This window comes from Anopheles funestus, chromosome 2RL, assembly GCF_943734845.2.
Source record: "Anopheles funestus chromosome 2RL, idAnoFuneDA-416_04, whole genome shotgun sequence".
In the NCBI taxonomy this organism is placed as follows: Eukaryota; Metazoa; Arthropoda; class Insecta; order Diptera; family Culicidae; genus Anopheles; species Anopheles funestus.
This window is the reverse complement of record NC_064598.1, coordinates 32,350,384-32,374,474: the sequence shown is the minus strand read 5'-3', so window position 1 is coordinate 32,374,474 and position 24,091 is coordinate 32,350,384. Positions and strand designations below refer to the sequence as shown.

Genomic DNA, 24,091 nt, shown 5'->3' with positions numbered 1-24,091 from the left:
AAATGGTTAGGACACGTCCGTCATCATTACTGGAATGTATATCATTATTTTAATGCAGTCTACTTCTGTTCGAAAACGAGCAATGATGATCCAAAAATAGGTTTCGCCAAAGGTATGTCCCAAAATAAATGAAATCCCTCTCCACAAAACCAGGGATACTGGAAAATGATTTGCTAAACAAATTTGATCACACTCTTCTTTTTTTTCCTTCCCACTTTTAGCGTCAATCACTCACGGGAAAGGATTAACGATGGGGCGCAACAACAACAGGAAGAAGAAAAATCCAAACGAGGACGCAATCTTTATGGCGTCATCGCCCCGTTGCCAGGACTGACGACATCGCGCGCACGAAGGGACAACTTCCTTCAGCAGTAAAATGACCGTATACGCGTTTCCGGTGTGTTCCGGTACGTGCACACATACACACATACCAAAATGTAAGGACACGCCGCTGGGAGGATGAACTATTTTACGACCTTCACCCACACGCACACACATGCATGTGATGTGTGGTTGTAGTCACTTCCACCGATATAAACCACAGCAGGATGATTTCCTTGACATGCAGTACGTCCTTTGATGATCAACAATTCAAAATGCTTTACATTTTTGTTTGTTTTCTTTACCCTCAAAATTAGTACTTTTACTAAAATCGGAACTTGATAAAAATGGTACAAAATTGTTTTAAACCTGCCCGGCAGATAGAGCGTTCCAGGATATGACACGAATCGGAAGAGGACTGCACGCATACAGAGAGAAAAATTGCGTGAACCATTCGTCACTGTGTGCGTACCATCCCGTTGACAGTTGTTTGTGTAAGTGTAGCGTAAGATTTTTTTTGCGTAGAATCGAGTAAGGATATTCATTTTCTAACACCATCTCTCTGGGCCAACTCATCCTCCCACGTCGCCGAAAGAGCGTGGTACAAGCATTTCCCGAGAATGTGAATTTACCGGTAGAAAAAGCAATAGTAATTGAAAAATAATTGTAACGCCCTCACCATCCACAACTGTTTAGTGTGTTTCTTGTTTACACAGTTCTTCGGTGGCTTAAGAATCGTTGCTAGGAAATGATAAAATTTAGCCAAACACACGCAAAAGAAAGATGACAGTTGTAGTGTGTAAATTTCAAAAAATAAGAAATTTTATTATTTTTTCCAAAACTTTGGAAAATATTGTTCTTTAAGCCTTTTTGTACAGTGAGGTAGACATTAAAATACCCCTCAAATAGCCTTTGATTTAAAGCTTTAAATTTAAAAAACTTCTTCAAAAAACAAAAAAAAAACACTAAAGCATAAAACATACCCAACTGATATATTTCTATGCTCGTGTGACGTCAGCACGCGTTTTATTTACTTAAAGGAACATATACTTCAACGGGAGAATAATCAATCATTAACTTATCATCTCCATGTTGGGCCGCCTTGGAAACGAACGCTCACTCAGTTTCCTTCCGCAGTTAGCCAGAGTAGGTCGATATACACAAGTGGTACGGTTAGTGGTTACAGTGGGTGGTAAAGGATCCTATATAGCGTTGCTATCTGACATAATGTTGACATTGTGGTAAATTTTCTCTTCCAGTCCCATATACACGAGCCCCAGCCAATTTTCTTCGCACCGAGAAGAGAAACGCGCGCGAGAGATCAGATGCTGTCAACAAACTTCTCTCCAGAAAGATGGTGATGCTGGGGGTTTTTTTTTGTGGCTCTTAACTTCTCCAAACACGAGCACGAGTTTCCACCACCATTCCCTAAAGAGAGCCTTGAAGAGAACGGACCTTTTGCCTCCGACTTTTCCCAGTAGCAGATGTACAACTTTTCCCAATACTAAACAAGTAATGAGGAAAAATCACCTAAGCTAAACGAGGTTTTAACAAAATTTAATTCCACATTCCACTAAGATTCGCCACTTGGCACTTACCTCAGTGTAAACGGTGCTGTTCGGATTAAACGTATCGTTGACCCGATGCAGCGTTATGTTGATGTGCGGTACCGAATGCAGCAGCTGCACCAGAAAGGACGGTGCAGGCTGATGATGCTCCATGATCACGTTTCCGTACTGCATTGCGTTGAGAGAAAGGGCGGTAAGTTGGGTGAATCTAGCCTCTTTCCACGGATAGCCCCTTCCGCCCCGGGGGGGTGGCTTGTTGAAAACCGCTTATGCCGCTCCGTGCACACGCGTGCGTGCGTGCTTGGATGTGTGAGTCGTGCAGTTGATTATCTCGCTGACCAAGCTTATCCACAAACGACTATCCGCTGGTATTAAAAATGCTTTTCTTTCTTACTAACGCATTCTTAAACTCGGTGTCGGGATGAAACAGCAACCAACACACATACACACTGTCGACAACTACAACCACAAATTTACGCTCACACACAATACAACATAAACTCACACATACACACTGCACTAGGGCAAAGATTTTCTCGTTTTCACAGCTTCTTCTAAACGCTCTACTCACTTCTGCCACGTTCGGAATTCTTGGCTATAATTTTTTTTTTATAGAACGTGGCTTTTTCAACTTTTCCACACTGTACACATCCACGCAGGTGGACCCTCCCAAACCACACACACACACACACACACACGCACCACTATAAAGCAACTATTTTTGTTGATCCTTTTTTTTTGCCGTGAATATTGAACTTTTCCGTGCTGGAGATGTTGGAACCCGGAAACGAACTCACTTTTCACTGTGCCTTGCTCACTCGCACACCAGCATCTTCAACCGCCGCCGCAAATCGCTAAAATATTTCATCCTGAACACAGGCGCGCGCACACATACACACTGCTGCTTTAAAACAAAATATTTCCCGCAAAACTGAAAGGACGAGAGACGGAGAAAATTCCCCGTTGGAACAATCAAAACAAGCAACTGCAGCGTAAAATTAATCAAGGGGATGCTGGCGATTGTTTCAATACACACACGCGCGCGCACACACACACCAATGCACATTTGTTCGCCCAAAAAAAAAGGGCACCAAGTCCTTGCGTATCGACTTTGGTACTAAACATTGGGATGCTGGCGTGAACGAATTCATGCTGGTGAGCCTAGCCATCGCATCTTGACAGCTTCCTTATCACTGTGGTAGTGTGTGCAGGACATTGTGTTTATCCCGTTTCATTGCGTATGAAGAAGCAAACAGAACGAATGGTTCTGTTCCATTTTTTTTTTGCGAGCAGAACCGGAAAAAATATCCTTGCAATAATATTCTTCTTCTTTCGTGATGAATAACACACGCACACACATACATACGGACACTATCGCATCAGCATCCCATTTCTAAATACATTCTCAGAAAACAGAAGTTACTCTTGCTCACGCACACATGTATTCGGCACGCCTTGCGTGGTGGGTAGCTACGTAATCAAAGTAATCCTGCCGGAAGGATAATCCGCTACTGTGATTAACGTATAAGAAGAAGGATCTTTTTTCCCTGCAAACAAATTGTTAATCTAAAAAGGGAAAACGAGCGACTCTAAACAAAGTTGGGCCATCCACAAATGGATTCCACTAACTGCTTTCATCTCAATTATATGGGAATAGTTTGCAGATGTAGAATAAAAAAAAATCATGCCGTGACTTTTCACACAAACTCAACAACCCGGGAGGACCATCTTGGGCGTGCGTGCATGCGTGAATGAATCGTATGCAGCCTCCCTTCGGAGACGGGAAGGACCCTTGAACGACCCTTCTTTAGCCTGGTTTACTGGTCGCTTCTTTACACAGAAATTTTGCAACCCTTCCATGACTGTTGCAGGACTGCCCACAAGGTGCGGCCAAGTGTTTGCGTTGGCGGATTTTGCAAACGTTTTGCGTATTGTAAGCAGCTAATGATGGGCCGTATCCTTCTTATTTCACACGCATTCTCATCATGAACACGTTATTACTTGTTTCCATTCCATTTGCACTGCTGCTACGCTGTCTTGTGTATATGGATTTCAGTACAATTCAACAATATCACTTTTCTTTTCAAGAACACAACGATTTCTATGTTGTACAAACACGTAAAACATGTAAATTATTTTACACCGATATAATTGCTTTCTTTGCGAACAATTTAAACAAGCATTTTCTTCTTTCTAACAACTGTACGCGGAAAAAAACTAAAACATGACACGAGATGTACCTAAACACGTCCGTCGCAGCTCACGGCTTGATATTTTTTATTTTTTTCGTGTATTTTGGCGTGTTGGTTTCGTGAAGTACTGAACCCCGTTCGCTTGTAAACGCGAGACACGAGCATTTGCCGAAGTGTTTCGAAAATTTTCGAAAAAGGTAGGTGTGTTCGAATTCGAACTCGAAAATGGTTTTAGATCACACAGGAAAATATAGCATTGGGTTTTATATTCAAGATAGTTTTTAAATTAAATCTACGGTTGGTAAATAAACTAGTAGAGCACGTAAATATTTATTCAAAAACTAAATAAATAAATCTATTCTTTGACTATCTATTACAGCTATTAGAATTTTGTTTTTATCATTCGTTTCGATACAATAAACAATACTCGGGCTTCTTTCATAATTTATTTTACGTAAAAAGCTTTTTAGATAAAAAGGAAGTGTTTATTTCATTAAAAAATGAGGTATTATGCTTGATCAATACCGTGCACGTGTGTGTATGTACTGCAGGTATAAAATTAGTAATGTCCTTGAACCATTTCACACTCAGTTCGATGTAAACGGAAAGGTATAAATGTCTCGTAACGTTTAGATGTTGGGCCATGCTCCACCGATCAAGTTTTTGCCTCGATACCGGAACGTGAAGGTCTTGATCGTAAACGGTTTACCATTGATTGCCAGCGGACATTCTTTGTCCGGTCGCACCTGGAAGCATACGGTGTAAAGGGCGAATTCCAGCTCGGGTGATGTGCCAACAAACAGCGAATTGGACGGTTTTTGTAGATTATCGAACGTTAGTCGAACCTTTGCAATTTCTCCTTTCTACGGGAAAGCGTTATAAAGATAAAGGTTAGCGATCATTGATCACCCCGTCCCAAACTCCCCTCGTTGCACTTACCGTGCCCAGCTCCATCTTCTTGTTCCAGCCCTTATAATCGATACGTCCGGCCTTCTCCATATCGTACACGTACAGCCAATTGTGCAGCCCAATCATCGTACCATTGCTGACTTCGTTCAGGAACACATGTTCAAACCCGGAACTGCCAATTTTGCCATTACCGCGCGAGTACAGTGTAAACCAGATCGTCTTCAGCAGCTCGTGGTGCGTCTTCGGGTCAGCCGTCACGATGCCCTTTTTCTGCAGGAACAGCATCGCTTGACGCATCACATTCGTGGCCAGCAGTGCATCGACAAAGTCATTCTCCTCCTTCTTCTCTAGCGGCGTCACATACTCGTTGGTCATCGTATCCAGCTCGTAGTTGTTGAAGAGCGCACGCATCTTCTCGATCGTCGGAATGGCGAAGATCTTGGCCTCATCCACAGTCAGGAATCTGGAAATAAGCAAACCAATTGTTAGCTGTTCCGCTGCTGGTTTTAAAATTCAGAATAAACGTACGGATTTGGTGCCTCATCGGTATTAACGAAGGACGACGTCTGTTTCTGATAATTGATCGTAACGAACTTGCTCGGGCTGTTGGAGTCTTTAGTGAACAGTAACTCGGACAGTGCCATCAGCTCATCGTCGGTAGCCGGGCCATCACCAACGGCACTTGCTGAAGCTGGAGTACTGCTCGCCTTCTGGGCACCGGGCGTTCCGGGTGTGGTTGGGACAAAGCTAACGCCAGGTTTACCTCCCGGTTGTACGGTCGGTGGAGTACGGGTCCATGCATTGGCAACGGTTGATGTCGGTACGGGTGGGGGTGTGGGACTTCCACTGCGCGATGTCGGAAGTGCTGGGAAGGCATCCTTCGATTTGGGTGTCGTCGTGGTTGTCGATGACGCTCCACCAGTGGATGGAGTCGGGACAGATTTTGCAGTAGTCGATGTAACTCCCGCAATGGACACCGGACTTTTGGCGGTAGTAACGGCCGTTGGAACAGCGGCTGCCTTTGCAGTGGTGACACCAGGTTTTACCGTAGTGACCGATTTAGCCGTCGTCGATGGGGCAACCGTGGTGGTGGATGTTTTGTCCTTTTTGCCACCGAACAAACCACTGAAGAAGCCTTGCTTCTTTGTGGTCGGTGTCGCTACGGTGGTCGTGGTAGTGGTCGTCGTTGTGGTGGTAGTCGTTTTTTCTTCATTCTTCGAGCTTCCACCAAACAGTTTGCCAAAGAATCCTTTTTTGGTCGTTGTCGACGGAATCGGTGTGGTACTGGTAGGGGCGGCGATCGTTGCGGATGGAGTCACGCTCGGATCGACGGGTGCATACGAAAGGAGTGAAACATTCGGATCCTCTTCCTGCTTCTTTTTGCTACTACCGAACCATTGGGCATCTGCAATAAAACGGTTAGTTAAGGTGAGATGTTTCACTTTCACTTGATCTCGTTATACGCATCGAAAGTAGCTCCCATGAAGTGGAACTGTTACGTATTATCATTTCCATATTAAATGAAAACTTTCCTGATAATAATTAAAATATAATGAATTCTTCATTTTTCAACCAAGATGTGACAAGAGCTAAATGGGTTCTATGAAATAATTAACCTTATTAATCTAATAGCGTTCCCCTAAGGGAAAGGTATTCCTAGAACTGTTTCTGTTGCCCTTTAGGGGCTGATTATAAATACTGTCTCGTGTACACGGGATCCGGCTCAAACACGTGTCGGTTTAAAAGATTGTGATCGATTTAGTTGATTATTCTAACTGATTGCAACTGTCCACAGCTTCGAATGCTTGGAGCAATGTTGTACTAGATCGTTTTTCTTCTTCTGTCGTACGTCAACAATCGTTTGTTTCTGGGAAATGAAACATCAAAACCCTCTTAGTGCCAATATCCCACTTGTTGATTTCAGCGGGAGGTGAACAAACACGATTCCACATCCGAAAACCCACACGTCACAGGCGGTAACGTTAAGTGATCACAGGCGTTAATTAAATACGAAAGAGATGAGTTCAGCTCAAACATTCGAAATAGGCCAGAGTCAAGAAGGTCAAGCGATTGCAGTTACACTTTGGTGAGCAGACAATACACGGACAAGACAAGCGTTTGAAACTAATAAATTTTGAAAAAAGGAAATGATCGAGACTAATTATCAGAAAGAACACACAGACGGATCGTGTTGCCCTTACCCAACAACAGGGCACTTTCTGATCCGAACGGTAGATTTGTATGTTTCCGAAATGACCTTCAGCAGGGGTTTGTGTCAGACGATTCAAAACAACGATAAATGATTGCCGGTAGTGTTCCGTACCGTTCGGGTGCATCATTTGCAAGTTTAACCGGGTTCAATTGAATCAATCAAATCGAAATGAAACGTGCTGCGACCTTCTGGGATCGAATGTCAGTTTGCTAATTTATATGCCACCGGATGACATCAGAGCGCCCAACTGCTCTGGTAGACATGATCGAAGGTGATCGCGTTCGATCGTAACATTATGTACGAGCTTTTGTTCTACCAAACTCTTTGAAACTATTAAACTCAACAATTACTTCTTTTTGATATGCCTTACCGATCGTCAATGCCAGGCAGAGCAAAACTATGCTTCCAGTGTGAAGTATCCGCATTTTGCTGCCGGTAACCCAGGCTATATGTTTATCCAAGCTGTAAACAAATACAACACAACCACACGGACGAGATTAAACGAACCACATCTAAAGGAAAGGGACACAAACAAAACACACACAGGCACAATTGTACAATCTGGTCCACACCTGAGATTTCGACGTGTTTCCACCAAAGTAAAAAACCGATCTGTACGATCCAACAGACACCGAACGAATGGCAAAAGGGACGGAAGCGATGCGATCGGTCCGAATCTCCCACCCGCAGTCAAGTCTCTCTCTCAGCTGATCGTCTTTATGGTAGGGGATCGGGTCACTTCTCGAAAACTCGCTGATATATGTGAAATGTCGATCGATTCGAAGATCTTCCTCCGGTGTGGGTACTTTCTTCTTGCTGGGTTTTACGTGTTGTTCGTGATCACAAATCATGATGACCTCTGGAGTTCGCGAAGACGCGCAGAGGATTATGATTATCTCACCTTTTTCGTAGCTTCGTAGCCTTGAAAGATGCATGCTGCCACCATAAACACGCCAGAGTGGTTTGCTTTTGTTCCCTGTGCTTGTTGGATTTTTATTTATTTTGGGGCGTATATTCTCCAGTGGCTGAAGAAAGATTGCTGAATGGACTTACCGTGGCTCGATCATGTCAGGGTTACGAAAATATGTGTAGAGAGCTATTATTTGCCATTTCACATGATGAAGATCACTTTTGTAGCAAGTCAAAATTAGTTGATCAGCATTTAAACTGGGGAAACATTTAAAAAGCATTTATAAGCTGTACAAGCTGCATACAGCTATAAGCTGTAAGCTGTAAAAGCTGCATCATGCGTTACACAGCGTTACCACAACACATATCAAATGAAATCCTAAAAGAACCTTAAAGGAATTACTAAATAGCGCAAAACGTTTCCTTTTAATAATTTCTGTACCTATGTCACATGTAGAAGAAATGCAGTAAATTAGTTGCATTCCATGGAATAACCGTTGCAAGTCATTCCGATTCACGGTTAATTAATAAATTTATTGTTTTGATGAAGTCGACGAGAAAGGCAAGTTTTTAAAAACCATTGACGATGTTTAAAAAAAAACGGACCATCAAGAAAGTTCGTCGCCGGATGCTGCTGACTCCTGTGATACAAACAACGGATGCTACTAACAGTACCGATCGAATATTAGAAGTCGGCTAGCACCAATTAGAAGCAGCTTCGAGTAGCAAAAAAAGCTAAGGCTATAGCCTTAAGAGATTTTCAGATTTTTAGTTTTTTTTAAATTATTTTTTATTTTTTTTTATATTTTAACCATTATTTGAGTGAAAAAAACGTATTTCAACCAATTCGCATTAAAACATATTAATTTATAAATTTTGCCTAATTTCCCAAAAAAAGGTCTTGCAAAATTTTTAAATGCTTAGAATTTTTTAAATTTTTGTATTAGTTTTTATTCTTTTTTTAAATATAGCATTAATTGAGTCAAAACAAACTTATTTCATCCAATTTACAATAAAATAAATCAATTTATAAAATTTTGCTAAATTTCTCAAAAAAAGGTAAGGCTATAGCCATAGGAAATTTTCATATTTTTTATTATTTTTTTTTGTTATTTAACGCATTACTTGAGTGAAAAGAAACTTATTTCAACCAATCCGCATTAAAATAAATCAATTTAAATAATTTTGCAAAATTTCTCAAAAAAAAGGTAAGGCTATAAAAATTTCAAATTTTAAGTTTTTTTTATTTTTTTTTATTATTTTTTATTCTTTTTTTATTTAACGCATTACTTGAGTGAAAAGAAACTTATTTCAACCAATCCGCATTAAAATAAATCAATTTATAAAATTTTACTATATTTCTCAAAAAAAACGTAAGGGGTAAGCCTTATAAAATTTTCGAGTTGAAAATTGTTTGTAATTTTTTTCTGATTTTTTATTCTTTATTTAACTTAAAGCATTATTTGAGTGAAAAGAAACTTATTGCAACAAATTCGCATTAAAATATATCACGTTTATAAATTTTGCTACATTGCTTAAAAATGAGGAAAATTTTACATTTTCTCAAACAGGGTATGGAACTTGGTTCCTCGAATAACTTCTGGCACAGACATCTGAGGGCATGGCCGTCCAAGAAGAAAATGTAGCCATTGGTGTCATCTACCGACCACAGGTAAAAGATTGGCGATCCAGTGAATACCGACAGAGTTATAGGCAAAACTTGGTGCAAAAATGAGGAAAATTTTACATTTTCTCAAACAGGGTATGGAACTTGGTTCCTCGAATAACTTCCGACACAGACATCTGAGGGCATGGCCGTCCAAGAAGAAAATGTAGCCATTGGTGTCATCTACCGACCACAGGTAAAAGATTGGCGATCCGGTGAATACCGACAGAGTTATAGGCAAAACTTGGTGCAAAAATGAGGAAAATTTTACATTTTCTCAAACAGGGTATGGAACTTGGTTCCTCGAATAACTTCCGACACAGACATCTGAGGGCATGGCCGTCCAAGAAGAAAATGTAGCCATTGGTGTCATCTACCGACCACAGGTAAAAGATTGGTGATCCGGTGAATACCTACAGAGTTATAGGCAAAACTTGGTGCAAAAATGAACCTTTTGAAATTTTAAAATTTTTATATATTTTTTATTTTTTTCTGATTTTTTATTCTTTTTTTAACTTAAAGCATTATTTGAGTGAAAAGAAACTTATTTGAACCAATTGGCATTAAAATAAATCAATTTAATTTTTTTGCAAAATTTCTCAAAAAAAACGTAAGGGGTAAGCCTTATGAAATTTTCGAGTTGAAAATTGTTTGTAAATTTTTTTCTGATTTTTTATTCTTTATTTAACTTAAAGCATTATTTTGAGTGAAAAGAAACTTATTACAACAAATTCGCATTAAAATATATCACGTTTATAAATTTTGCTACATTGCTTAAAAATGAGGAAAATTTTACATTTTCTCAAACAGGGTATGGAACTTGGTTCCTCGAATAACTTCTGGCACAGACATCTGAGGGCATGGCCGTCCAAGAAGAAAATGTAGCCATTGGTGTCATCTACCGACCACAGGTAAAAGATTGGCGATCCGATGAATACCGACAGAGTTATAGGCAAAACTTGGTGCAAAAATGAGGAAAATTTTACATTTTCTCAAACAGGGTATGGAACTTGGTTCCTCGAATAACTTCCGGCACAGACATCTGAGGGCATGGCCGTCCAAGAAGAAAATGTAGCCTTTGGTGTCATCTACCGACCACAGGTTAAAGATTGGCGATCTGTTGGTTACCGACAGAGTTATAGGCAAAACTTGGTGCAAAAATGAAAATTTTGAAATTTTCAAATTTTTATATATTTTTTATTTTTTTCTGATTTTTTATTCTTTTTTTAACTTAAAGCATTATTTGAGTGAAAAGAAACTTATTTGAACCAATTGGCATTAAAATAAATCAATTTAATTTTTTTGCAAAATTTCTCAAAAAAAACGTAAGGGGTAAGCCTTATGAAATTTTCGAGTTGAAAATTGTTTGTAAATTTTTTTCTGATTTTTTATTCTTTATTTAACTTAAAGCATTATTTTGAGTGAAAAGAAACTTATTGCAACAAATTCGCATTAAAATATATCACGTTTATAAATTTTGCTACATTGCTTAAAAATGAGGAAAATTTTACATTTTCTCAAACAGGGTATGGAACTTGGTTCCTCGAATAACTTCTGGCACAGACATCTGAGGGCATGGCCGTCCAAGAGGAAAATGTAGCCATTGGTGTCATCTACCGACCACAGGTTAAAGATTGGCGATCCGGTGAATACCGACAGAGTTATAGGCAAAACTTGGTGCAAAAATGAACCTTTTGAAATTTTCAAATTTTTATATTTTGTTTATTTTTTTCTGATTTTTTATTCTTTTTTTTAATTTAAAGCATTATTTGAGTGAAAAGAAACTTATTTGAACCAATTGGCATTAAAATAAATCAATTTATTTTTTTTGCAAAATTTCTCAAAAAAAACGTAAGGGGTAAGCCTTATGAAATTTTCGAGTTGAAAATTGTTTGTAAATTTTTTTCTGATTTTTTATTCTTTATTTAACTTAAAGCATTATTTTGAGTGAAAAGAAACTTATTGCAACAAATTCGCATTAAAATATATCACGTTTATAAATTTTGCTACATTGCTTAAAAATGAGGAAAATTTTACATTTTCTCAAACAGGGTATGGAACTTGGTTCCTCGAATAACTTCTGGCACAGACATCTGAGGGCATGGCCGTCCAAGAGGAAAATGTAGCCATTGGTGTCATCTACCGACCACAGGTTAAAGATTGGCGATCCGGTGAATACCGACCGAGTTATAGGCAAAACTTGGTGCAAAAATGAACCTTTTGAAATTTTCAAATTTTTATATTTTGTTTATTTTTTTCTGATTTTTTATTCTTTTTTTTAATTTAAAGCATTATTTGAGTGAAAAGAAACTTATTTGAACCAATTGGCATTAAAATAAATCAATTTAATTTTTTTGCAAAATTTCTCAAAAAAACGTAAGGGGTAAGCCTTATGAAATTTTCGAGTTGAAAATTGTTTGTAAATTTTTTTCTGATTTTTTATTCTTTATTTAACTTAAAGCATTATTTGAGTGAAAAGAAACTTATTGCAACAAATTCGCATTAAAATATATCACGTTTATAAATTTTGCTACATTGCTTAAAAATGAGGAAAATTTTACGTTTTCTCAAACAGGGTATGGAACTTGGTTTCTCGAATAACTTTTGGCACAGACATCTGAGGGCATGGCCGTCCAAGAAGAAAATGTAGCCATTGGTGTCATCTACCGACCACAAGTTGAAAATTGTCGATCCGTTGGATACCGACCGAGTTATAGGCAAAACTTGGTGCAAAAATGAAAATTTTGAAATTTTCAAATTTTTATATTTTTTTTTTATTTTGTTCTGATTTTTTATTCTTTTTTTAATTTAAACCATTATTTGAGTGAAAAGAAACTTATTTGAACCAATTGGCATTAAAATAAATCAATTTAATTTTTTTTGCAAAATTTCTCAAAAAAAACGTAAGGGGTAAGCCTTAAGAAATTTTCGAGTTGAAAATTGTTTGTAAATTTTTTTCTGATTTTTTATTCTTTATTTAACTTAAAGCATTATTTGAGTGAAAAGAAACTTATTGCAACAAATTCGCATTAAAATATATCACGTTTATAAATTTTGCTACATTGCTTAAAAATGAGGAAAATTTTACATTTTCTCAAACAGGATATGGAACTTGGTTCCTCGAATAACTTCTGGCACAGACATCTGAGGGCATGGCCGTCCAAGAAGAAAATGTAGCTATTGGTGTCATCTACCGACCACAGGTAAAAGATTGGCGATCCGGTGAATACCGACAGAGTTATAGGCAAAACTTGGTGCAAAAATGAGGAAAATTTTACATTTTCTCAAACAGGGTATGGAATTTGGTTCCTCGAATAACTTCCGACACAGACATCTGAGGGCATGGCCGTCCAAGAAGAAAATGTAGCCATTGGTGTCATCTACCGACCACAGGTTAAAGATTGGCGATCTGTTGGTTACCGACAGAGTTATAGGCAAAACTTGGTGCAAAAATGAAAATTTTGAAATTTTCAAATTTTTATATATTTTGTTCATTTTTTTCTGATTTTTTATTCTTTTTTTAATTTAAATCACTATTTGAGTGAAAAGAAACTTATTTGAACCAATTGGCATTAAAATAAATCAATTTATTTTTTTTGCAAAATTTCTCAAAAAAACGTAAGGGGTAAGCCTTATGAAATTTTCGAGTTGAAAATTGTTTGTAAATTTTTTTCTGATTTTTTATTCTTTATTTAACTTAAAGCATTATTTGAGTGAAAAGAAACTTATTGCAACAAATTCGCATTAAAATATATCACGTTTATAAATTTTGCTACATTGCTTAAAAATGAGGAAAATTTTACATTTTCTCAAACAGGGTATGGAACTTGGTTCCTCGAATAACTTCTGGCACAGACATCTGAGGGCATGGCCGTCCAAGAAGAAAATGTAGCCATTGGTGTCATCTACCGACCACAGGTAAAAGATTGGCGATCCGGTGAATACCGACAGAGTTATAGGCAAAACTTGGTGCAAAAATGAGGAAAATTTTACATTTTCTCAAACAGGGTATGGAACTTGGTTCCTCGAATAACTTCTGGCACAGACATCTGAGGGCATGGCCGTCCAAGAAGAAAATATAGCCATTGGTGTCATCTACCGACCAAAGGTTAAAGATTGGCGATCCGTTGGTTACCGACAGAGTTATAGGCAAAACTTGGTGCAAAAATGAACCTTTTGAAATTTTCAAATTTTTATATATTTTGTTCATTTTTTTCTGATTTTTTATTCTTTTTTTAACTTAAAGCATTATTTGAGTGAAAAGAAACTTATTTGAACCAATTGGCATTAAAATAAATCAATTTAATTTTTTTTTGCAAAATTTCTCAAAAAAAAAAGTAAGGGGTAAGCCTTAAGAAATTTTCGAGTTGAAAATTGTTTGTAAATTTTTTTCTGATTTTTTATTCTTTATTTAACTTAAAGCATTATTTTGAGTGAAAAGAAACTTATTACAACAAATTCGCATTAAAATATATCACGTTTATAAATTTTGCTACATTGCTTAAAAATGAGGAAAATTTTACATTTTCTCAAACAGGGTATGGAACTTGGTTCCTCGAATAACTTCTGGCACAGACATCTGAGGGCATGGCCGTCCAAGAAGAAAATGTAGCCTTTGGTGTCATCTACCGACCACAGGTTAAAGATTGGCGATCTGTTGGTTACCGACAGAGTTATAGGCAAAACTTGGTGCAAAAATGAAAATTTTGAAATTTTCAAATTTTTATATATTTTTTATTTTTTTCTGATTTTTTATTCTTTTTTTAATTTAAATCATTATTTGAGTGAAAAGAAACTTATTTGAACCAATTGGCATTAAAATAAATCAATTTATTTTTTTTGCAAAATTTCTCAAAAAAAACGTAAGGGGTAAGCCTTAAGAAATTTTCGAGTTGAAAATTGTTTGTAATTTTTTTTCTGATTTTTTATTCTTTATTTAACTTAAAGCATTATTTGAGTGAAAAGAAACTTATTGCAACAAATTCGCATTAAAATATATCACGTTTATAAATTTTGCTACATTGCTTAAAAATGAGGAAAATTTTACATTTTCTCAAACAGGATATGGAACTTGGTTCCTCGAATAACTTCTGGCACAGACATCTGAGGGCATGGCCGTCCAAGAAGAAAATGTAGCCATTGGTGTCATCTACCGACCACAGGTAAAAGATTGGCGATCCGGTGAATACCGACAGAGTTATAGGCAAAACTTGGTGCAAAAATGAGGAAAATTTTACATTTTCTCAAACAGGGTATGGAACTTGGTTCCTCGAATAACTTCCGACACAGACATCTGAGGGCATGGCCGTCCAAGAAGAAAATGTAGTCATTGGTGTCATCTACCGACCACAGGTAAAAGATTGGCGATCCGGTGAATACCGACAGAGTTATAGGCAAAACTTGGTGCAAAAATGAACCTTTTGAAATTTTCAAATTTTTATATTTTTTTAATTTTTTCTGATTTTTTATTCTTTTTTTAACTTAAAGCATTATTTGAGTGAAAAGAAACTTATTTGAACCAATTGGCATTAAAATAAATCAATTTAATTTTTTTGCAAAATTTCTCAAAAAAAACGTAAGGGGTAAGCCTTAAGAAATTTTCGAGTTGAAAATTGTTTGTAAATTTTTTTCTGGTTTTTTATTCTTTATTTAACTTAAAGCATTATTTGAGTGAAAAGAAACTTATTGCAACAAATTCGCATTAAAATATATCACGTTTATAAATTTTGCTACATTGCTTAAAAATGAGGAAAATTTTACATTTTCTCAAACAGGGTATGGAACTTGGTTCCTCGAATAAATTCTGGCACAGACATCTGAGGGCATGGCCGTCCAAGAAGAAAATGTAGCCATTGGTGTCATCTACCGACCACAAGTTGAAAATTGTCGATCCGTTGGATACCGACCGAGTTATAGGCAAAACTTGGTGCAAAAATGAAAATTTTGAAATTTTCAAATTTTTATATTTTTTTTTATTTTGTTCTGATTTTTTATTCTTTTTTTAATTTAAAGCATTATTTGAGTGAAAAGAAACTTATTTGAACCAATTGGCATTAAAATAAATCTATTTAATTTTTTTTGCAAAATTTCTCAAAAAAAACGTAAGGGGTAAGCCTTAAGAAATTTTCGAGTTGAAAATTGTTTGTAAATTTTTTTCTGATTTTTTATTCTTTATTTAACTTAAAGCATTATTTGAGTGAAAAGAAACTTATTGCAACAAATTCGCATTAAAATATATCACGTTTATAAATTTTGCTACATTGCTTAAAAATGAGGAAAATTTTACATTTTCTCAAACAGGATATGGAACTTGGTTCCTCGAATAACTTCTGGCACAGACATCTGAGGGCATGGCCGTCCAAGAAGAAAATGTAGCCATTGGTGTCATCTACCGACCACAGGTAAAAGATTGGCGATCCGGTGAATACCGACAGAGTTATAGGCAAAACTTGGTGCAAAAATGAGGAAAATTTTACATTTTCTCAAACAGGGTATGGAACTTGGTTCCTCGAATAACTTCCGACACAGACATCTGAGGGCATGGCCGTCCAAGAAGAAAATGTAGTCATTGGTGTCATCTACCGACCACAGGTAAAAGATTGGCGATCCGGTGAATACCTACAGAGTTATAGGCAAAACTTGGTGCAAAAATGAACCTTTTGAAATTTTAAAATTTTTATATATTTTTTATTTTTTTCTGATTTTTTATTCTTTTTTTAACTTAAAGCATTATTTGAGTGAAAAGAAACTTATTTGAACCAATTGGCATTAAAATAAATCAATTTAATTTTTTTGCAAAATTTCTCAAAAAAACGTAAGGGGTAAGCCTTATGAAATTTTCGAGTTGAAAATTGTTTGTAAATTTTTTTCTGATTTTTTATTCTTTATTTAACTTAAAGCATTTTTTGAGTGAAAAGAAACTTATTGCAACAAATTCGCATTAAAATATATCACGTTTATAAATTTTGCTACATTGCTTAAAAATGAGGAAAATTTTACATTTTCTCAAACAGGGTATGGAACTTGGTTCCTCGAATAACTTCTGGCACAGACATCTAAGGGCATGGCCGTCCAAGAAGAAAATGTAGCCATTGGTGTCATCTACCGACCACAGGTAAAAGATTGGCGATCCGGTGAATACCGACAGAGTTATAGGCAAAACTTGGTGCAAAAATGAGGAAAATTTTACATTTTCTCAAACAGGGTATGGAACTTGGTTCCTCGAATAACTTCCGACACAGACATCTGAGGGCATGGCCGTCCAAGAAGAAAATGTAGCCTTTGGTGTCATCTACCGACCACAGGTTAAAGATTATCGATCTGTTGGTTACCGACAGAGTTATAGGCAAAACTTGGTGCAAAAATGAACCTTTTGAAATTTTAAAATTTTTATATATTTTTTTTCTGATTTTTTATTCTTTTTTGGCATTAATTGGCATTTTTTAATTGGCATTAAAATAAATCAATTTAATTTTTTTGCAAAATTTCTCAAAAAAACGTAAGGGGTAAGCCTTAAGAAATTTTCGAGTTGAAAATTGTTTGTAATTTTTTTTCTGATTTTTTATTCTTTATTTAACTTAAAGCATTATTTTGAGTGAAAAGAAACTTATTACAACAAATTCGCATTAAAATATATCACGTTTATAAATTTTGCTACATTGCTTAAAAATGAGGAAAATTTTACATTTTCTCAAACAGGGTATGGAACTTGGTTCCTCGAATAACTTCCGACACAGACATCTGAGGGCATGGCCGTCCAAGAAGAAAATGTAGCCATTGGTGTCATCTACCGACCACAGGTTAAAGATTGGCGATTCGGTGAATACCGACAGAGTTATAGGCAAAACTTGGTGCAAAAATGAACCTTTTGAAATTTTAAAATTTTTATATATTTTTTATTTTGTTCTGATTTTTTATTCTTTTTTTTAATTTAAAGCATTATTTGAGTGAAAAGAAACTTATTTGAACCAATTGGCATTAAAATAAATCAATTTAATTTTTTTGCAAAATTTCTCAAAAAAACGTAAGGGGTAAGCCTTATGAAATTTTTGAGTTGAAAATTGTTTGTAAATTTTTTTCTGATTTTTTATTCTTTATTTAACTTAAAGCATTATTTGAGTGAAAAGAAACTTATTGCAACAAATTCGCATTAAAATATATCACGTTTATAAATTTTGCTACATTGCTTAAAAATGAGGAAAATTTTACATTTTCTCAAACAGGGTATGGAACTTGGTTCCTCGAATAACTTCTGGCACAGACATCTGAGGGCATGGCCGTCCAAGAAGAAAATGTAGCCTTTGGTGTCATCTACCGACCACAGGTTAAAGATTGGCGATCTGTTGGTTACCGACAGAGTTATAGGAAAAACTTGGTGCAAAAATGAAAATTTTGAAATTTTCAAATTTTTATATTTTTTTTTATTTTGTTCTGATTTTTTATTCTTTTTTTAACTTAAAGCATTATTTGAGTGAAAAGAAACTTATTTGAACCAATTGGCATTAAAATAAATCAATTTAATTTTTTTTGCAAAATTTCTCAAAAAAAACGTAAGGGGTAAGCCTTATGAAATTTTCGAGCTGAAAATTGTTTGTAAATTTTTTTCTGATTTTTTATTCTTTATTTAACTTAAAGCATTATTTGAGTGAAAAGAAACTTATTGCAACAAATTCGCATTAAAATATATCACGTTTATAAATTTTGCTACATTGCTTAAAAATGAGGAAAATTTTACATTTTCTCAAACAGGGTATGGAACTTGGTTCCTCGAATAACTTCCGACACAGACATCTGAGGGCATGGCCGTCCAAGAAGAAAATGTAGCCATTGATGTCATCTACCGACCACAGGTTAAAGATTGGCGATCCGGTGAATACCGACCGAGTTATAGGCAAAACTTGGTGCAAAAATGAACCTTTTGAAATTTTAAAATTTTTATATTTTTTTTATTTTTTTCTGATTTTTTATTCTTTTTTTAATTTAAAGCATTATTTGAGTGAAAAGAAACTTATTTGAACCAATTGGCATTAAAATAAATCAATTTATAAAATTTGGCTAAATTTCTCAAAAAAAAGTATAGCCTTAGGAAATTTTCAAATTTTTAGATTTTTTTTATTTTTTTTATTATTTTGTATTCTTTTTTTTTATTTAAAGCATTATTTGAGTGAGAAGAGAATTAATTTTTTTTAAAAAGTCGTAAAATCGTGAAAAGGGTTTTAATTTGTATCACGAAGTAAAAAAATAAGATGCTTCCAAAATTCCAAAATCGTGGATACCAGCTATGAAACACATGATCGATCGTGCAAATAAGTAGAATGGAAAGTAAAGTATTGTTCGAGTCTTTCCTTTCTTAAATTTACCCGAGATTGTCTGGCCAAAAACCTCCAGAAAAGACTTAAAATTGCACACGTTGAAAAGTCCGCTAAAATAGTATATTTTGGGCACTACCAGCACAAATATAATCCCTAAATTGCAACATTAAATGCCTCGGAAACATGCAGCACGATGCTCAACAAAATCAACTTTCAATAACCTTCTTAACATGTGCCTTCATAACTGTTGAAAGGAACCTTTTAGATGAAACTATTAAATTTTATGATATTTAGAAGCAAACATTTCCCCACACAACAAAAATTTATAGGATTCATTAACCTCGATACAAAAAAAGCGATATATGCCCAATACTGCCCGAAACCGATTTGAATTGGTATTACATTATCGGCCTTGTTAACGGGTGTGATTCGTGTTACAACTCCGAAGCAATAAAACGAAAACCTGTAGCAAATAATCGCACCAAGTACCTTATCTATCGAAGGAAGGGTGTTCGACGACGACGAGCTTTCAATTGGATAAGATTACAGTTCCCTTCTCCAACAGGTCCAACATCCATATCAAACTGTGCCCAATTCGGCGGTGATTCAGTTGCTTCCGTTTCGTCGATACAGCGTGTAGGGTGCAGTTTTTGTGCATTGTGTTTAATTACAAAAAAATCAAGTGAATCGATCTCCAAAACAATGACAACCGTGGACGAGCATCACATCACCCGGCCATATGAATGGGCTGAACCAGTGCCGCTTAAAACCAGTGTACAGCGTGTCCGAGAGCTGGTTGAGATGGTGCTAAATTTGATTATGTTTGCCTTCGAATCCATACCACTCTGGTGGGAAGCACTGGTGGCACTGGTTGTCACACCGAAGGAGAAAAACATCTCCGGACAGACGGCACTGGTGACGGGTGGCGCAAACGGGTTAGGGCAAGCGATTGCGATCGCCCTAGCCCGGGAAGGTTGTAACGTGGCCATTGTGGATGTGGATGAAACAAATAGCGCGGCAACGGTGGCCAAGCTGCGGCGCCACAATGTGTCTGCCGAGGCGTACAAGGTACAAGCGAGATAAAGAAGATCTCTGACGTGATTTCCGCGGACGGTGGGCAAAGGTCACAACGTATCTCGGTGATGGTTACGTGTGTGTAGGATAAGAAACGGTAGACTATTGTCTACGTTACGGTGCTTTCAGGAGAAAGAATTGGTTATTTTGACAATCATTGGCCATTATCTTCAGTTGAAAAAACATTAAGTCAGACGGAGAATTTCAGCTTAAAGATATATGTAAGACATTTCGGGGCAAAAAGATAACCATTTGAGCAATTTTTGAAACAAAACAAGTAGTATACCCCTTAGTACATTTAGTGGACCGTGTGTCGGATATACTAACATTTTGAAGCTGTTATTTAAAAACATTATCGTCTACTTATAAAAAGGCCATTTCAATCTCAGGTGGACGTTTCGGACTACGATGCTGTGCGTCAGCTTGGCCGTGACGTCGAGCGAGATCTTGGTCCGGTCGATATTCTAGTGAACAATGCTGGCATCTTGCCAACTAGCTTCTCCCTGGACGCTCTTCCTTCGCACACCAAGCGTAGCATGGAGGTGAACGTGCTGTCAAGCTTTTGGGTATAAATACGTTCTACTGCAGTTCCCGTTGACCTTCCTACGTGTAATGATTTAATCTTCTATCTAATCTTTTTCCAGACCACACAAACCTTCATCGACAGTATGGTCCGTCGCCGGAAAGGACACATCGTGGCAATCAGCTCGATCGCGGGCTATATTGCACCGGGCTGGGCAAAGACGTACGCTACGACTAAATTTGCCATCCGAGGCTTTATGGATGCGCTAGAGGATGATTTGTATTTACGCGGCCAGGCGAAACATGTCCACACTACGACCGTATTTCCTTTTGCCTTTAACACACGCAAACAGGCTATCAACTTGCTGAAAGCATCTTCGTAAGTGATAATAAGAAACATTATAAAAAAGGATTGTTGGACTGTTGATTGTCCTTGGTTTTTTTTTCGTAGTGGGCTAACACGTGTACCGATCTACGAACCAGCCACTCTGGGTGAGAGTGTAGTGAAGGCTATCAAAACTAATCGACGGAAGTTGGTCGTTCCGGATATGGTTAAACCCTATCAACTTTCTATTTATGAGTAAGTATCCCTTGCCGGGAACATGAAAAATTTAATTTTTACTAAGCAATGTAATCTTTCTTTTCCTTCAGAAATCTCCCAATCAAGATACGCCAGCTGTTGACGAGAACAATGGCACAAGGGGAGGTTAAGTTGTTGGATTAACTGGACGATGCGAATCGCATGTTTTATAATTATGGTAGGAAAGAAATAAAGTAAAATATTACAGTAGTGTTACAACATATTTACCACAGATGAATGCTTTATTTTATGCTTTTATTTGAGTCGATCATGTGTTCCAGATCGATTGATTATTTATCCGAATATAGAGTGATTTAATTAAGTACAAATTGCACTTTGCATTACATATTACCGCATTTATTGCTTGATCAATTTAAATCATTTTTTCTGAATTTAAATCTTCGAACACATAGCTGTAGTAATCCTATTATTCAAATAATGGGTACATGCAATATTCACAAACAATTTCGTTGACATAAAGACAACTATTCTAACGATCAGTAGATTATTTATGCATTTTTAGATGTAGGAAAATTGTGCCAGATAACTCGATCAACGAATAAATGGATAAACAATCAAACCTTTTTTAATTACTATCCTTCCTTTCATTAAAATCTTTATCCGTTGATGTACGTTCAAATTCTTCAGAGCCGTATTTGTAGTTTAAATAGGTATGTATTTAAATACTGTAAACATTGATATTATTCATCATTTTTTCTATATTTATAATTTAATTTCCCTTAGTTTTATTTTATTTTTAATTAAATTCTCAAAAACGAAATTAGTATATAGCTATGGTACACACTGTACTGATTGAACAACTGAAATGAGATGCAGCATAAGTTCCTTCAGCGCGTGAAAGAGATGAAGAATTCTTTCCCCTTCATCGCATACTCCCATACTATCGATCACCAATACTAGATCATCTTCCGATAGAACTAAGTGTTGCCTCCTTTCATGGATCCTCTCTTGGTGTTGAGGGTTCATTTTTCGACGATTTTACCAAAACAACACGAGACATCCAAGCAAGGAGGGAGCATCAACTGCCGTTCGCCGGCTTACCACTTCCTATTGCGCTCTCTTTTCCGCATGTTAGTATTGAAGGTAATTCGTAGGCCTTTGCTATTGCTCCAAAGGACTGACGGAGATGAGAGATAATTTCTCCTTCATAGGATACTCCCATATTATCGATCACCAATACTAGATGAACTTCTGATAGAACTAAGTGTTACCTCCTTTCAGGGATGCTCTCTTGGTGTTGAGGGTTCATTTTTCGACGATTTTACCAAAACAACACGAGACATCCAAGCAAGGAGGGAGCATCAACTGCCGTTCGCCGGCTTACCACTTCCTATTGCGCTCTCTTTTCCGCATGTTAGTATTGAAGGTAATTCGTAGGCCTTTGCTATTGCTCCAAAGGACTGACGGAGATGAGAGATAATTTCTCCTTCATAGGATACTCCCATATTATCGATCACCAATACTAGATGAACTTCTGATAGAACTAAGTGTTACCTCCTTTCAGGGATGCTCTCTTGGTGTTGAGGGTTCATTTTTCGACGATTTTACCAAAACAACACGAGACATCCAAGCAAGGAGGGAGCATCAACTGCCGTTCGCCGGCTAACCACTTTCTATGGCGCGCTCTTTCCCGCATGTCATCATTGAAGGTAATCCGTCGGCCTTTACTATTGCTCCAAAGGACTGACGGAGATGAGAGATAATTTCTCCTTCATCGGATACTCCCATACTATGGATCACCAATACTAGATCATCTTCAGATAGACCGTTTCCCTAGCTTAGTGCTTCATATGGCGCTCTCTTTTCCGCATGTTATCATTGAATCATTGAGTGGTAATCCGTCGGCCTTTACTATTGCTCCAAAGGACTGACGGAGATGAGAGATAATTTCTCCTTCATCGGATACTCCCATATTATCGATCACCAATACTAGATGAACTTCTGATAGAACTAAGTGTTACCTCCTTTCATGGATGCTCTCTTGGTGTTGAGGGTTCATTTTTCGACGATTTTACCAAAACAACACGAGACATCCAAGCAAGGAGGGAGCATCAACTGCCGTTCGCCGGCTTACCACTTCCTATTGCGCTCTCTTTTCCGCATGTTAGTATTGAAGGTAATTCGTAGGCCTTTGCTATTGCTCCAAAGGACTGACGGAGATGAGAGATAATTTCTCCTTCATAGGATACTCCCATATTATCGATCACCAATACTAGATGAACTTCTGATAGAACTAAGTGTTACCTCCTTTCAGGGATGCTCTCTTGGTGTTGAGGGTTCATTTTTCGACGATTTTACCAAAACAACACGAGAGCATCCAAGCAAAGAGGTGATATTTTCGCTACCGTTCGCCGTCTCATTTTTTCATAAAGCGATCTCTTTCCCGCCTGTGAGGATTATTCAAGTGAGTGTTACCTCCTTTAGTGGATGCTCTATTGGTGTTGAAAGATCGTTTTGGGATGAATTTGCGCAGGCGATTAATTAGTAATTTGCGCAAGAGACGAAAATTTCAACGCATGCAGAAGTGAAAAAGCGACATTTTCATTTCTTTCCATTCTTGACCATTAGTTATGCGTTCACTAGTGAAATCCCTATTAGTGAATATCGCCATTTGTTAAAATAATATTTAATAATAATTTAAAACGACTCTTAAACATACTAAACAATACAAGAATTAAGACAAATACTGCCAAAAAGCCAATTTATATTCTGTATACATACCTTAAAAACCATCGATTTTTTTGTCAGTTTTCGGATTACTGCCGTAAATGGAAATGGATGTGATATGAATGCAAATGTACTTCCA

The 24,091-nt window shown here is 36.9% G+C and overlaps 3 protein-coding genes and 1 long non-coding RNA gene across 9 annotated transcripts in view; 2 read left to right on the top strand and 2 right to left on the bottom strand.

Annotated features, from left to right (window-relative positions):
- LOC125764303 (protein tweety-2-like) overlaps positions 1–4,229 on the bottom strand; it is a 47,509-nt gene extending 43,280 nt beyond the window's left edge. For 2 of the 4 annotated variants that reach the window (XM_049428432.1, XM_049428435.1), the window contains exons 1-2: positions 4,130–4,229; positions 1,920–2,820 (exon numbers count right to left, since the gene is read on the bottom strand). In XM_049428432.1, coding sequence (XP_049284389.1) covers positions 1,920–2,063 — 144 coding nt within the window. In that variant the 5' untranslated portion in view covers positions 2,064–2,820; positions 4,130–4,229. The other 2 variants (XM_049428434.1, XM_049428433.1) reach the window with 2 other exon arrangements.
- Positions 4,230–4,553: 324 nt separating this feature from the next.
- LOC125764322 (endoribonuclease CG2145) lies at positions 4,554–7,921 on the bottom strand. Of its 2 annotated transcripts, none has more exons than XM_049428468.1 (5): positions 7,747–7,921; positions 7,573–7,664; positions 5,519–6,395; positions 5,021–5,453; positions 4,554–4,944 (listed from the first exon to the last, which is right to left on the bottom strand). In XM_049428468.1, the coding sequence occupies exons 2-5, from the start codon at positions 7,625–7,627 to the stop codon at positions 4,711–4,713; spliced, it is 1,599 nt and encodes a 532-aa protein (XP_049284425.1). In that variant the 5' UTR covers positions 7,628–7,664; positions 7,747–7,921; the 3' UTR covers positions 4,554–4,710. The 2 variants fall into 2 exon arrangements, with proteins under 2 accessions (XP_049284425.1, XP_049284424.1); XM_049428467.1 differs by having other exon boundaries at positions 7,775–7,921.
- A 1,887-nt stretch (positions 7,922–9,808) lies between these two features.
- LOC125764383 (uncharacterized) lies at positions 9,809–15,380 on the top strand. Of its 2 annotated transcripts, none has more exons than XR_007418458.1 (3): positions 9,809–10,163; positions 12,981–13,170; positions 15,130–15,380. It is a non-coding gene; the product is annotated as an uncharacterized LOC125764383 (long non-coding RNA). The 2 variants fall into 2 exon arrangements; XR_007418457.1 differs by having other exon boundaries at positions 11,930–13,170.
- A 3,595-nt stretch (positions 15,381–18,975) lies between these two features.
- Positions 18,976–21,537, top strand: LOC125764341 (uncharacterized oxidoreductase YoxD-like). The gene is made up of 5 exons (XM_049428493.1): positions 18,976–20,156; positions 20,552–20,728; positions 20,807–21,063; positions 21,136–21,264; positions 21,336–21,537. The coding sequence occupies exons 1-5, from the start codon at positions 19,791–19,793 to the stop codon at positions 21,406–21,408; spliced, it is 1,002 nt and encodes a 333-aa protein (XP_049284450.1). The 5' UTR covers positions 18,976–19,790; the 3' UTR covers positions 21,409–21,537.
- Positions 21,538–24,091: the final 2,554 nt, after the last annotated feature.

Excerpts from the sequence above, each read along its gene's own strand:
- LOC125764322 (XM_049428468.1), bottom strand. The coding sequence starts at position 7,627 with ATGCGGATACTTCACACTGGAAGCATAGTTTTGCTCTGCCTGGCATTG. Across the intron at positions 5,454-5,518 it reads ACCGATGAGGCACCAAATCC|ATTCCTGACTGTGGATGAGG; the intron begins GTACGTTTATTC and ends GCTTATTTCCAG. Across the intron at positions 4,945-5,020 it reads AGAAGATGGAGCTGGGCACG|AAAGGAGAAATTGCAAAGGT; the intron begins GTAAGTGCAACG and ends GCTTTCCCGTAG.
- LOC125764341 (XM_049428493.1), top strand. The coding sequence starts at position 19,791 with ATGACAACCGTGGACGAGCATCACATCACCCGGCCATATGAATGGGCT. Across the intron at positions 20,729-20,806 it reads ACGTGCTGTCAAGCTTTTGG|ACCACACAAACCTTCATCGA; the intron begins GTATAAATACGT and ends ATCTTTTTCCAG. Across the intron at positions 21,064-21,135 it reads AACTTGCTGAAAGCATCTTC|TGGGCTAACACGTGTACCGA; the intron begins GTAAGTGATAAT and ends TTTTTTTCGTAG.